The following is a 15,454-nucleotide window of genomic DNA, read 5'->3' as shown; positions in this document are numbered from 1 at the left end:
GAGAGAAGCAATAATAAGAACGAATGAGTACGTGTGAAAAAGATAGCGAGCTTGATTTTCTCTAATCCATTCTACAATCACACTTGCTTGTAACCGTAATGTCAGAGACACAACACATACACTGCCAAGAAGTAAGGCGGTCAATGAACCAAGACAGCTCCTTCAGACCATTGTACGGTACGACTCGCGCCCAGGGTTGTTATCTCTACCAGATTGGTCGAGTCTGGACACCCGATCACCGGTCAATACCACTAACATGTTCCCAGAAGGTACCAGACGAGCTTCTGGGTGTATGTAGGGTTTTAGCTGGGATATAATTAGGGTCAACACCCAACAATAAAACGCAAGTACTCTCTACAGAGTACTCAACGCCCGGCGGACGTGGGAGCCGACAGGTATGAGAGCAGACTGCTGAGAAACGAAGCCTTTAGCGCGTCAAAGGCGTCAGCTGGGAAGCCTTTCAGCAAAGAAGCCTGTGGACAATGAAGACGTGAAGTTTCGGCAGGTTATGTTTCAATGACGGGATGATGGTCAAACGCTCAGGTGAAAGGCACTTAACGGCAATTCGACACATCATTTGAGACTTCAATTTCATGAAGGCTTCAACGAAAGTAAATACGCGGAAATATTATTAAAATGACTTAAGCCCATCAACTTTCTCAGCAAACCAAGATCCTCACGACACAATACGAGTAAGGTGCAAAAAATACATGATAAAATCTTCCATACATATAATCTCCGTCAGTAAAGTGAAACGACACCAATCTTAGACGTTCAATTCTCGCAGTCTTCCAAAATTCATATGATCAATTCCCACACTCCGTAGACAGAAATCAAGACTGAGTCACAAAATAGATCGATTTATTGCACAGAGATGCAGTGCAGCAAAATAAACGCACAAGTCCAACGCTATTCTAGCTCGGCTTCACGGAAGCAGTCTCGAGAGATTCTAGAAACCGGAATCTGCCGAAGACGAAAAGAAGCATCGATCACACTCGCACTCACCATTCGATGGAAGACCACTTCTCCTATGTCATAGCCCTTCTCGTCATCACAGTCGCATGCTCTTGTATCACAAGCAGTCTTATTGGCGTCATACAGCGGGAACTGAAGAACGAACTATCAACAAATTAGTACGATTCTATACTAACCAGTCCCCGGCCACGGTACCCACGTAACTTCAGCCTTGATGAGTGGAATTCTCCAGCCCTTCCCACCTAGCATTCAAACGGACATTCTCAACTCCCCATCTCCCTTTTATCGCCGCACCCGTTCCCTCCCGTAAACTACAGCCGACTCGCCTGCCATCTATGACGCTCGGCGCGCACTATAGACTCCGAAGGCGGCCGCCAGGACGGCGCCCACGCCAATGGCCAGCGGAAGATAGGTGGCCGCCCGCTCGGCCGCCATCAGCGCTCGCAGCCGCAGCGGCACGGCCGCCACGCGCTGGAAGGCCTTCCGCTGCTGCGCGCGCCGCAGGTAGGTGGTCAGGTGGGGCCGACACCGCGTCACAAGCCGCTCCTCCAGTCCCAGCAGCCAGATACGGTTCAGCAGCACGCACAGGTCGATATCGGCCAGAGTGAAACTGGGTCCGCACAGCCACCAGTTGACACGGTCTGAAACCACGGCGGGGTTAGCCATCAAACAGAGTACCCATAGGTTCAGATGTTCCAGCCTGGCGCTTGTCCTATGCCACATGTCCATTCGACTGAGGAAGGAGAGAGATGTATCGATAAATAAACAAAAAGAAGGGCTACAAATTACATAATACATTTGCCGACCCACTTACTGATCGAGGATTCGCCAAGCACATATAACACACATACGTTAACATTTTCAATCTTTTAAATCCAACATCCCTTAGCCCTTCCACTGGGCCAACATCCTCTCTCGCACGACTCTTCTCCCTCTCCCGGCTCACCTCCGACGTGTGTGATGAGCTCGTCCTCAACCCTCTGCAGGTACACCTCCACGCCCCGGACCGCCTCCCCGTACCGCTCCGGGTTCCGTATGTCGGTCGTGAACCCGGCGAAAAACTCGAGCTTCTTCTCGAGCTCGGGCCGCGCCTCGGGCACCGCCGACATGGCGCGGTCCACCACCGCCTGTAGATTGTCCATTGACGAGGTGGCTGCCGGAGACAGGTGGGGGCGGGGGTGAAATTCGATACCGGTGCGGTTATGATAAATCATACGCTATAAACGTTTTTATGGGTACCCTTTCTTGGTTTATGTCGGAAAATTCATTGTAAAACGGAAGCTCCTATTTCTTCAAATACAAGACCGCATCATCAAATTACATCCACGTAGATCCGTAATTCATACAACCTCGGACAAAATAAATCACAATCCCACCATCCAGCCAACCGCGCACCAATACTCCAGTATCACCTTCCGGCTCACCCCTTCACCCCTCCCGCCCGGCTCACCCTGGACGCGGGCGCGCAGCACCAGCTGCGGCAGACGGACGTTCTTCCTCAGCTCCTCGTTGTGCATCGTGCCGTAGCTGAACACCGGGATGTTGAGGCTGGAGAACGCCTCCGTGAACTCCTGTACCTTGCGGTACATCTCGGAGCTCTTGTCGGATGGCATCAGACGCGGGTATTTTCCTGGATACCCGAGATCGACGTCAATTATTTTTAGCGAGTGATCAACGAACAATATATCGATATATGATGATCCATGCTGACCTTTTCAGCTATTAACGGTACAGTCGTTACATATTGGCAAACTAACCTAAATATGACAGTGCAATTGCATGTGTTGTGTGTTTCAGAGGGAATAAATTAGGTAATCAGTCAATTTTTTATGCAAGGTATCCCACCCTTTCCCTTTTGACCAAAAGCAAAGTATCACATCTTATCTTCATAAGTCTTCAACTGACCATCCCAGTGAAACTTCCAGGCATATTCCAGGCTGTACATAGCTGTGACTGACCTCCACTGAAGTTGTCCTCCAAGTACTCCATGATGAGAGACGAGTCGGGGAACACCTTGACACCATCCTGCAGAGTGGGCACCGCACCGTTGGGGTTCAGGCGCAGGTACTCTGGCTGGTACTGTTCAGCTGCCATCAAGTCAACAACCACAGGCTTGAAGTGCAGACCCTTCTCTAGAAGAGTGAAGAGCACCTGCGGCATCAGCATAGGGAGGTAGGTAGTAACTGATGTCAGAGGGGTGAAGACTGAAGAGATAACATAAATTGATATTATGTTGTTCATAGTCATGATGAGCTGCACTGCACCTGCTGTCATTGTGAGAAAATATTACAGTTGGGCAAACTAGGCGGTGGGAATCAAAATATGGAGGCATCAAAATATTGATTCTCTTTGACCATATATGGGCATACGTGCAGACCATCACAGAAACGTCAATTCTTCAGCAACCGGCTATAATTTAAAGATAGCTTCTTCACAAAATGAAGAGCAACGTTGAAGCTACCCGCCAGGCACGAAACAATAGCCCTAACCTCTTTGGTTAGTTAAGGAAAGCGTCTTGAAAATAATCAAGATATTGATTCATCACGGCGGCTAATCCCGGCGAGAATCAATATTTTGATTCCGCAAACAGCTGGCTAATCATTATTTTGATTCTGAAATCAGCTGGTTTATCAATATATTGATTCAGCAAACTGACTTTCTGCAGGCGTACTTAACTCTTCAAATTGATTTATGGAATGTTTCTTGTGTGCAAATAATGCAAATTCAATAAATTCATGAAGATATTATCAGCACAGGATCGTGTAATTTTTTTCTAGACCTTATTCCCACGGTAGACCAGGCGCACTGGCGGTCGCAGGGGGGGGGGGGCCACGGGGGCCATGGCCCCCCCTTTGGTGCTGAAAGGTGGGGCCATACTATCTTTTGGCCCCACCTTTCAGATCGAACAAAAGTCCTAGAAAAGCTTTTCGTATGTTTCATTTTCTTTCTTGCGCCATCAAAGGACGTAAATTTCACTCATGAGTGGGCTCAGTTTCGCATTCTGTCAATTTGGCGGTCAGCGTCGCTGGCACCGATTCACGAGTATGGCCGGATCTTATATGGAATATCAGCGTGGGTTTACTTAAGGCTCTCGTAGGCCCAGCATTCAGCAATGGCTGGCATGAGACCCTCTTCGGCAGTGGCGGGTGGGCCCTGCTAAAGGAGATTGGCTCCAGGACACTAAAGACCTCATGGGTTGGTGCTGTGCACCTCGGAAGCCCGGTGGTGATGCCGTATGCCGGCTTGGTTTCTTAAGGATTAGCGTGGGACCTTCGGGGCCTGCATAGAGTTTGCCTGAGCTAGTATGTAATCTCAGAGGCATGTGTGTAATGTGTACACAGTGGCGGTCGCGACTCGCGGGGGGCCGGGGGGGGGGGGCATCAGGGACATGCCCCCAAAGGTCAATAAAGGGGGCCATCATATCATTTGACCCCCCCCCAAACAACCAATTGGCCCCCATATACGTGTATGGGGCCCTGGCAATTATTCGATCGTCACGAGGCTAACAGAACCACGCCAAGCTATAAATATAGCTCCCACACCGGTCTTTGAGCGTCCTACACTGACCTCTGAGGGAACTTCAGTGGCGGTCAAGCGCCCACGTTGACCGCTAAGAGCCTACATCAACCTCTGAGGCCCCACATCTGGCCTATGAGGGCCCCTAACCGGCCTCAGGGGTCCCAACCGGCGTCTGAGGGTCTCACACCGGTCTCTGGTGGCCTTATTTCTGTCTCTGGTGTCCCAAGACGAACCTTTAGGTGCCAATAAGGGCCCCGCACTGGCTGCTGAAGACCCGATACGGCCCTCTAAGGGTCTGCATTGGCCTCTGAGGAGGGCCCATCTTGGCCTTTGAGGGCCCTCTGCTGGCCTCTGGGGTCCAACGACGGCTCATGCCGGTCTTTTAGGGCCCCACGCTGACCTCTGAGGGCCCATGTTGGCCTGTAATGAGTAAGGAAGGACCCACATTAGCCTCTGAGAGCCCAACTCGGTCTCTGATGGTATCAAACCACTGGCCTTTGTAGTTTGCAGGCCCTGTACTGGTCTCTGAGGGCCCTAAACTGGCCTCTACATGAAAACATACATGGGTGGGTTTCTGAAGATCAGAGGGCTCACGCTGTCTCCGGCACAGCCTTACGTTGGTCCTGATCGAGATTGCTTTACGTCCTGATGGTCCCGCGCTGATTCCCTCATATTTCGACGTCGGGACCCCATGAGCCGGTGTGGGTCCTGGGGCTGGCAGAGACTGATGAAGTCCTTAGGGCTCAGGGCCAGTCTTTTTAGCAGTAGGACTAGGCAGGTTGAGTGAGCCCCAACAGAGCCGTTGCGAAGCCCCGCAGGAGTCGCGCGCGGCCCTCAGATGCCGATTCTGAAAGCTCGGAACCTGTGGGGGTCTCCAAAGGTCGGTGTACCTACTCTCTCCCGCCGCCACACAACTAGGTACCTATATGGGTAAATGTCATAGTCTAAAAATGTTCTCTGGGTTTCACATGCTGGTTCAAAGCAAGAGGTATCTGTACTTTTTAGCAAGAGGTATGTATCTGTACTTTTCCGAATTGTTTTATAGTGGTAAGATCATGAATCCGCGTGCCTGACCTTCCAGTATACCTATGCTACACCGATCCGTCGTCATGGTGCAGCGGCCCGACCGGTGGGCACACCGTGAGACGGTAAATGGTAGAGATGTCAATCGGATACCAACTTTTTGGGATACCGATACCAAACCGATACCAACTCGGTATTTGGTATTTCAATCCTAATGTGTTTGGTATTTTGTTGGTATCATGAACCCTTGCTTATGTTTAAGAGGCTAAGAAATCGGTAAAAAGTTGGTATTTTCCTCATGTTTCCAAGTTGGTTTGGTTTTGGTATTTCTCCACGGTTTTGTTTGGTATTTGGTTTGGTATCGGTATTCCGATTTTGAGTAATTGACATCACTAGTAAATGGAACTGGTGATTTTGCCTTAAATTGAGCTCAAAGATTTCACGCAAGAATGAGATGGATGAAGCAAAGTAATGCCAACTGTGCGGCGCCTCGTGGACGTAAAAAAAATAGCCGATCACCCCCCCCCCCCTCTCGGTGACGGATAAATGACAAATGTTATGTCCCGCGAGTGTGACTTTGGCCCCCCCCCCCCCCCCTTTTGCTAGCGGCTGCGACCGCCAGTGGACCAGGGATTTTCAGCACTCACCCTGGCTCCCTGCTCAAAGCTGCAAGCCTTCGAGGGAATGCGTGAAGGGAGCCGTGCTGACCTTTGTATAGAGGTTGTACTGAGTCGGAGCCGGAACCGAAGCCCGACCATTTTACTCGGAGCCGGAGCCGGAGCTGGAGCCGATTTTTTTCCTCCGGAGCCGAAGCCGTCTGACATTTTCACGGCTCCACATCCCTGCTTTGTAGTATTGATTTTGAGTAAAAAAAATTAACATATCGTCTTTCACGTGTTCATGAATGTGTTTCTACGCATCTGTATCCCGTCCCATTTCTGTGGAGTACAGTAAGAGATATTTCGCCGAACTATACACTCAGCCCGTTGCACACATTGCACAATTTGAATGAAAATATGATACACGGATGTATTTGCAGTCGCAAATAATACGATGATATTCATAACACATTTCACAACGATCCCTGCAATTGCCGCATATTTGCCATCACAAAGCCCTGTCGTTGATGCTCACATCCCATGCAAAGCAATACTCACTTTTAGGACACGTCTCTTATTCAATATGGCTACGTATTTGCAAAACATGCAGTTAATAATATTTGAAACTGAGACCTAACCAATAAGACATACCGTGGACAGGTAAGAAAAAACAAATAAACGTCTGGAGAATGACCTCAACGTCTCGATGTTGCCTAATTACTGAGAGCAATTTTCGGTTTCGAACCAAATACATGAAATAAATACCTACTAGGTCACCCTCCCGCGCCTACCGGCGCTAATCGTCGTTTGAACTATTTATATACACTGTGGTTTGAACATCTATATAGAAATGCCTGCCCGTCCTAGGTCACCCTCCCGCGCCTACCGGCGCTAATCGTCGTTTGAACTATTTATATACACTGTGGTTTGAACATCTATATAGAAATCCCTGCCCGTCCAAGGTCACCCTCCCGCGCCTACCGGCGCTAATCGTCGTTTGAACATCTACATATATAGAAATCCCTGCCCGTCCCGTCCATAATGCCCGCTTCTCTCTCTCTCTCTCTCTCTCTCTCTCTCTCTCTCTCTCTCTCTCTCTCTCTCTCTCTCTCTCTCTCTCTCTCTCTCTCTCTCTCTCTCTCTCTCTCTCTCTCTCTCTCTCTCTCTCTCTCTCTCTCTCTCTCTTCCTTTCCCTTTCTCTTTCTCTCCCTGCCTCCATCCCTCTTCCCTCTCTCCTCTCCGCTCTCTGACTTTGTCGATCACTGATCCAATCGTATGCTTACTTACCCCTCCCCATCCGTCTCTCTCCCTCCTCTCCCCGTCTCCTTCATCGCACTTCTTCGCTCCCCCCTCCCTCCCTCCCTCCCTCCCTCGATTTCCTCCCCTTCCCTCCACTCCCTCCCTTCCTGTCCTCTCCCCTCCACTCCAATCCCCTCTTGGTACTGAAAAAAGTACTGGCTAGTGGCTTCTTCCCCGCCCGCGCCGCAGATACATATACGTTTTTATGTCCCAGTTCAAGACGCTATACGTATATTGGTACGCTCGTAATACTAAACATGATCGCTACTTTTTCAGTATTTTGTGGAATTTTGTAACTAACCTATCCCAAATCTGAGTGACTCAGATCGGTAATGACCCTCCCCCGCCTTCCTCCCTCTGCACCCCCCCCCCCGCCCCCGGGACCCACCACTCACGATCGGTAATGTTCTCAGTGCTAAATATATAATTATTCCTGCTCTGTTTCCGTCTCCGTCTTCCCTCTCTGCCTTTGTCTCTGTATCTGTCTCGTCTCGGATTCCATCCCAATTTCCGTCCCAGTTCCCGTCCCAGCTCCCATTCCCGCTCCCGCTCCCGCTCTCTTTCTCCGTCCCCGTCTTCATCTCCCTCCCGCTGACCGCTTCATCTCCGTCTCCGCCTCTGTCTCTGTCTCGTCTCTGTCTCTGTCTCTGTTTGGTCTCCGATTCCGTCGCCGTCTCCGTCCCCGTTCCCGCGCTCCCGCTCCCGCTCTCTTTGTCTCCGTCTCCGTCCCCGCTCCTGCTGGCCACTACATCTCCGTCTCCGTCTTCGTCTCCGTCCTGTCCCCGTGCCCTTCCCTGTGTCCTTCCCCATCCCCACTAAACATAGTCGATAATCTTGTCAGTATTTTGTGGAATTCTGTAACCAACCTATCCCAAATCTGGATACCTCGCCCCCCCCCCCCCGCCCGCCACTCAGGATCGGTAATGTAGGTATTCGTAGCGGCCGGGTGCTGCAACTAAGCTGTAAGTGCATTTTAAAAACGTCTTTCGGCTCCATCCTCTGTACTTGTTCTCTCACCGACTCAATCATTTGCTCACTTAGTCACTTACCCTTCCCTCTCCCTCCATCATTTCTTTAACCATCCAAATACCATTTACCCTTCCCATGTCTGTATCATGCCGCATTCCCGCTGTCCGGCAGCGGCCGCTCTGACGGCACCGCAGTTACCGCACCAACCCCTCCGCCCGCTCGCCCCACACTGCGCCGCCGCCGGCCCGTGACTGCGGCCGGTCGGTCACGTGAGGACCGCAGCGACCTCTACGGGGTCGCGACCCTAGCGGCCGGGTACTGCAACTAAAGATGGAAGTACGTTTTAAAAACATCCCGAGCTGGATTCGAACCAGCGACCCACACCCCAGAAGTCCACCACTCTACCAGCTGAGCCATCAAGGACGCAAGTGTCATTACTTTGAATAAGCCCTGGTACTCTGCACGGCTTGATGACATGGTCTGGTGCGTATTGCGGTGTTTTACGGCGAAGTGATTGGGAGCAAATTTGGTTTTAAATGAAGGTTATACGCCATGTTTCTTGACCAAATTTTCAGAACAAGAGGGCAAAAGCAAGACAGTACGCTGGAATTGGTTGTCCAGCGGCGACATGCACGTTTTATGATTGGCGATCGCCGGTCGTGTGAGCTGACGTCACGCAGACAGTCAGCGCCATCTCTGGAGCGTCGGGCGACATAGTCGAGGGGCCGAGTTTGGCTATTTGGGGGGTGCAAATGCGATTAAAAATGTGCCGCGCACATAGCCACGATCGAGAGCTGTCGATTGGTGGTTGAATCGTGTCTGTAGGTGGTGTGGTTTGGGCGGTTATTCCAAAAAACTGAAACGCTTCACGTATTATTTATTGTCGATAAACAAAATTTGTACAGATACACTCAATATAGGGTTTATGATTAGCACGGCTACCTAAAACATCAATCCTGTCAGGTTGAGCCACTTACGTCCACACCCAAAGCAGGTTGCTTTGGAACACCACAAGATCCCATATTACCACCGAAAACGGTCACCAATGGTCTACTGATCAGCATCTTCAGAACATTCTCGACCGAAAAGCTATCAGTCCTGTCTGTGTTTTGGTTCGCTTCATTTGGGCTTTGCGCACGTTTTTCTACTCCGGTTCTAGGGACGAGATAGCAGTCATCACGCGCTGCACCAGCTCGTTCTTTGACAGGTTGGTGACGCTGTCGTCATCCGGCAGGATAAACACGTGGCGCATTTCACCCTCGGCCCCGCCAGCCACATACACACTTCCTTACGTCATATTGTTTCTCGCCACGAGATCAAAGTTCAAAAGGTCGTGATGTAGGTAGTCTCCGCCCAGCCCGAGTCAGGTACTCCACCGGTTGGTCGGGTGCGGCCAGGTCCGCGCAACGCCGCCCTACTTCGGTCGACGCTCTGGTTGACAGGGATGGCGTTGTCATACAGTTGCCTGTCGACTGAACAGCGATTCAAGACGCCATCCTTGACCCTCTGAAGCCGATCCCCGCAACGACCAGTGTTTGATCCTTGGTTGACCTGCAGCAAACAGTCAACAGAACACAATAATTAGGACATTTGTGGACAATAAATTAGGAAACTATATGTGTTATTATTCTACTTGTTCAGCAACTATTAATTTTAGAATATATTCAATAAAAAAATTAAATACTTAATGTCACTTAAATTTCCACTGAACGCCACCAGTTGCGCCAACAACTGTCATCTCATGCAGTTATATAAATTCTGCCAAAAAAGTAGATCTGAGGCCAGTTGTACCAACAGAAAAATAGGTGGCTGCTGGATTTTTTTTTGTCTTAAAGTTACTTCACATACAGAGCATGAACGGTACAGCCCTATCCGTTTACATGCCCATCATGTTAACGCTCCATATGTGAAGCAGTCTTCAGGCAAAAAATTCCAGCAGGCAGCTATTTGCGTTGATAAAACTGGCCTCTAAAATTAACTTTGGCATGGACAATCCTGAAAATTAACTATCCAGCATTCCCTGGACTGACGTACATTAGACACATAATTTTCTTGAAGATCACGCATAATGTAAATATGGCTTACACCATTCAGCAACTTGCTTTTGTTACACTTACAAATTAAAGTTGTAGCAACGATTGGGTGAGTGAGACACAAGCAGAGGCTGAAACATCCAAATTATGTAAAATACTGGACATGCACTGCCCCCATTTCATGAGTCCACCCAACAATTCTATCATGTGAGACAAAACATTAGGCTTCTTGTAACTAATTTATACCGTAACTTTTAAAGGACATCATATTTCACTGAAATACTACACCTTAGACATCATTTTCAAAAAAAATATAGCTTAAAAAGACAATAGAAGAGTGAGAAGGCGTCCCGCGCCGCTGACGTCGCTACCGCGCCATGTTCCTAAAACCATCTCTTAAAACGAGTTTTCGGTAAGAAACGTTAAGATCACATGCCTGAAATTGAAAAACACACTTCAAAGTATCTTAAAATATGATCCATTGTTACTTACACTTCAGAAAAGGTCGCTTAAACAAAATAAAACCGGGAGCACTACGTTGCATCCAAACACCCACGACGCCGGCGCGAAATGGCGGGAACCGGAAATCGTGGCTAGATACAAAGAAAAAGAATATTTCTTATAAATGAATTATACAACTAAATAACGCATTTTTTTATTTTCTTTTAGACAAAATTATGAAAAAATTACAAAGGCTCGTCGTTAATGATAAACAGAGCAAGTTTTAACAGCACGTTTTTGTTGAATTATGGCGGCGAAAACTTTATGCCATTCGTAAAGGTACGCGCGACAAACGGCTGATAGCCATGCAGCGAAAAATTGAAGCGGGGAAGTTTTTTGTATTGATTTGTCGAAAAATCTCGCCGTCATGGGGGTTATTTCCGCCGTAACGGGTCGTCTGAAGGTGGGAATGTCCCAAATTGAATCAAAATATTGATTCTATGCCCATATATGGTCAAAGCTCCGCCCACTAGAATCAATATTTTGATGCCTCCATATTTTGATTCCCGCCGCCTAGTTTGCCCAACTGATTAAGCACATGCAGACCTGATCATTGCATTGCTGCCACATCAACTTTGATAGCATGAATATGAACTCGGAAGAATTTATTCATGAATTCATGATCATTGTCGCATACCTAACACCTTTTTAGTTTTGTATACCTATTGATACAACATCTTTTACAGGTAATTGGAAATCATTGCTGGGTGAAGCCTGCGCTCACACTAGGCAATACAGCAGCTTTTGATAATGATCAGTTAATTCATTTTCTTAGCTTACCCGGTGAGAGTAGAATGATAAAGGATGATAGTATAACTTGAGTGTTCCATTTCCATTCATTTTTAAGTCTGTGATAAAGCGTAGCCCAGCTAGAACAAGAGCGGACACGTCTTTCTAATTAAATTTGCCAATAACAAAGTACAAAACCATCCCCCGCTCAACCCCCTTCACAAAACAGCTTCAGTGATGACACAAAAGCAAAACATAAGCGATGTTTATATTCCTTGAAAGAAACAATCATACGCTTTTTCTATGACGTTATTTATTTTGGCGAATTAGATTCTTGTATTTGTGTTTCTTTGACGTCATTTGTATTGATGGCAGAAATAAGCCAATGAAAACTCGGTATTCTTTTAGAGGCTGATACCAACCACCTTGATTTGAGACAGTTTCTGATGAGATGTTCCATACTTGGCGCAATCAAACATCTGTTTTTGGGATGGGTACCGATCATAACAAAGACATAGATCATAGAAGTACAAGACACAACGAGCTTCAGCAAGCCTGCTTGCGCACATGTAACGGAAGTTGGCACAGATTCAGCACAGCTTCAGCACAGCACAGATTCGGTAGGGGGAAAAAAGGCCCCGGTAGAGGGAAACCTTTATGACCCGTTTTCCCCTAGAAATGACGTCACAAAGAGGTAAAAATGGGTATCAATCGAAAGCTCTCGTTTACCCAGACACAGTCCTGCAGGAAAATTCCACTTTTTTCCCATAGGAAAGTTTTTACGGGAAAATCAAAATTTTGGGTCAATGGGGGGTCCCCCCCGATTTCGTTCAAAATCGGCACACAGGTGCCCCACCACCAGCCGAGAAACTTTCCCCAAAACGGTCCCCGTTGCATTGACGTTTAAGGCCCTTAAAGCCCCGTAAACTCGTAAAAAATCCGTAAATTCGCCCTTGTACGGCCAAAAACGGGGCGCTAGGGTAAAAATGGGTATCAATCGAAAGCTCTCGTTTACCCAGACACAGTCCTGCAGGAAAAGTCCACTTTTTCCCCATAGGAAAGTTTTTACGGGAAAATCAAAATTTCGGGTCAATGGGGGGTCCCCCCCGATTTCGTTCAAAATCGGCACACAGGTGCCCCACCACCAGCCGAGAAACTTTCCCCAAAACGGTCCCCGTTGCATTGACGTTTAAGGCCCGTAAAGCCCCCTAGACTCGTAAAATATCCGTAAAATCGCCTTTGTACGGACAAAAAAGTGGTGCTATGGTAAAAATGGGTATCAATCGAAAGCTCTCGTTTACCCAGATACAGTCCTGCAGGAAAATTCCACTTTTTCCCCATAGGAAAGTTTTTACGGGAAAATCAAAATTTTGGGTCAATGGGGGGTCCCCCCCGATTTCGTTCAAAATCGGCACACAGGTGCCCCACCACCAGCCGAGAAACTTTCCCCAAAACGGTCCCCGTTGCATTGACGTTTAAGGCCCTTAAAGCCCCCTAAACTCGTAAAAAATCCGTACATTCGCCCTTGTACGGCCAAAAACGGGGCGCTAGGGTAAAAATGGGTATCAATCGAAAGCTCTCGTTTACCCAGACACAGTCCTGCAGGAAAAGTCCACTTTTTCCCCATAGGAAAGTTTTTACGGGAAAATCAAAATTTCGGGTCAATGGGGGGTCCCCCCCCCGATTTCGTTCAAAATCGGCACACAGGTGCCCCACCACCAGCCGAGAAACTTTCCCCAAAACGGTCCCCGTTGCATTGTCGTTTAAGGCCCGTAAAGATCCCTAGACTCGTAAAATATCCGTAAAATCGCCTTTGTACGGACAAAAAAGTGGTGCTATGGTAAAAATGGGTATCAATCGAAAGCTCTCGTTTACCCAGATACAGTCCTGCAGGAAAATTCCACTTTTTTCCCATAGGAAAGTTTTTACGGGAAAATCAAAATTTCGGGTCAATGGGGGATCCCCCCCGATTTCGTTCAAAATCGGCACACAGGTGCCCCACCACCAGCCGAGAAACTTTCCCCAAAACGGTCCCCGTTGCATTGCCGTTTAAGGCCCGTAAAGCCCCCTAGACTCGTAAAATATCCGTAAAATCGCCTTTGTACGGACAAAAAAGTGGTGCTATGGTAAAAATGGGTATCAATCGAAAGCTCTCGTTTACCCAGATACAGTCCTGCAGGAAAATTCCACTTTTTCCCCATAGGAAAGTTTTTACGGGAAAATCAAAATTTCGGGTCAATGGGGGGTCCCCCCCGATTTCGTTCAAAATCGGCACACAGGTGCCCCACCACCAGCCGAGAAACTTTCCCCAAAACGGTCCCCGTTGCATTGACGTTTAAGGCCCGTAAAGCCCCCTAGACTCGTAAAATATCCGTAAATTCGCCCTTGTACGGACAAAAAAGTGGTGCTATGGTAAAAATGGGTATCAATCGAAAGCTCTCGTTTACCCAGATACAGTCCTGCAGGAAAATTCCACTTTTTCCCCATAGGAAAGTTTTTACGGGAAAATCAAAATTTCGGGTCAATGGGGGGTCCCCCCGATTTCGTTCAAAATCGGCACACAGGTGCCCCACCACCAGCCGAGAAACTTTCCCCAAAACGGTCCCCGTTGCATTGACGTTTAAGGCCCGTAAAGCCCCCTAGACTCGTAAAATATCCGTAAAATCGCCTTTGTACGGACAAAAAAGTGGTGCTATGGTAAAAATGGGTATCAATCGAAAGCTCTCGTTTACCCAGATACAGTCCTGCAGGAAAATTCCACTTTTTCCCCATAGGAAAGTTTTTACGGGAAAATCAAAATTTTGGGTCAATGGGGGGTCCCCCCCCGATTTCGTTCAAAATCGGCACACAGGTGCCCCACCACCAGCCGAGAAACTTTCCCCAAAACGGTCCCCGTTGCATTGACGTTTAAGGCCCTTAAAGCCCCGTAAACTCGTAAAAAATCCGTAAATTCGCCCTTGTACGGCCAAAAACGGGGCGCTAGGGTAAAAATGGGTATCAATCGAAAGCTCTCGTTTACCCAGATACAGTCCTGCAGGAAAATTCCACTTTTTTCCCATAGGAAAGTTTTTACGGGAAAATCAAAATTTTGGGTCAATGGGGGGTCCCCCCCGATTTCGTTCAAAATCGGCACACAGGTGCCCCACCACCAGCAGAGAAACTTTCCCCAAAACGGTCCCCGTTGCATTGACGTTTAAGGCCCTTAAAGCCCCGTAAACTCGTAAAAAATCCGTAAATTCGCCCTTGTACGGCCAAAAACGGGGCGCTAGGGTGAAAATGGGTATCAATCGAAAGCTCTCGTTTACCCAGACACAGTCCTGCAGGAAAATTCCACTTTTTTCCCGATTTTGAACGAAATCGGGGGGACCCCCCCATTGACCCAAAATTTTGATTTTCCCGTAAAAACTTTCCTATGGGAAAAAAGTGGAATTTTCCTGCAGGACTGTATCTGGGTAAACGAGAGCTTTCGATTGATACCCATTTTTACCATAGCACCACTTTTTTGTCCGTACAAAGGCGATTTTACGGATATTTTACGAGTCTAGGGGGCTTTACGGGCCTTAAACGTCAATGCAACGGGGACCGTTTTGGGGAAAGTTTCTCGGCTGGTGGTGGGGCACCTGTGTGCCGATTTTGAACGAAATCGGGGGGGGGACCCCCCATTGACCCAAAATTTTGATTTTCCCGTAAAAACTTTCCTATGGGGAAAAAGTGGAATTTTCCTGCAGGACTGTATCTGGGTAAACGTGAGCTTTCGATTGATACCCATTTTTACCATAGCACCACTTTTTTGTCCGTACAAAGGCG

At 48.2% G+C, this 15,454-nt stretch overlaps 1 protein-coding gene and 1 long non-coding RNA gene across 2 annotated transcripts; both read right to left on the bottom strand.

Annotated features, from left to right (window-relative positions):
* Positions 1-844: 844 nt before the first annotated feature.
* On the bottom strand, positions 845-11,937 carry LOC122369745 (ganglioside-induced differentiation-associated protein 1-like). The gene is made up of 5 exons (XM_043344712.1): positions 11,699-11,937; positions 2,934-3,126; positions 2,426-2,605; positions 1,922-2,128; positions 845-1,616 (listed from the first exon to the last, which is right to left on the bottom strand). The coding sequence occupies exons 1-5, from the start codon at positions 11,756-11,758 to the stop codon at positions 1,309-1,311; spliced, it is 948 nt and encodes a 315-aa protein (XP_043200647.1). The 5' UTR covers positions 11,759-11,937; the 3' UTR covers positions 845-1,308.
* LOC122369746 lies at positions 8,997-11,198 on the bottom strand. The gene is made up of 2 exons (XR_006254464.1): positions 10,910-11,198; positions 8,997-9,935 (listed from the first exon to the last, which is right to left on the bottom strand). It is a non-coding gene; the product is annotated as an uncharacterized LOC122369746 (long non-coding RNA).
* Positions 11,938-15,454: the final 3,517 nt, after the last annotated feature.

Source organism: Amphibalanus amphitrite, unplaced genomic scaffold (genome assembly GCF_019059575.1).
Source record: "Amphibalanus amphitrite isolate SeventyFive unplaced genomic scaffold, NRLGWU_Aamphi_draft 001067F_arrow, whole genome shotgun sequence".
In the NCBI taxonomy this organism is placed as follows: Eukaryota; Metazoa; Arthropoda; class Thecostraca; order Balanomorpha; family Balanidae; genus Amphibalanus; species Amphibalanus amphitrite.
Note: the sequence above shows the minus strand (reverse complement) of the source record. Positions and strands in the feature narration are given on the sequence as shown.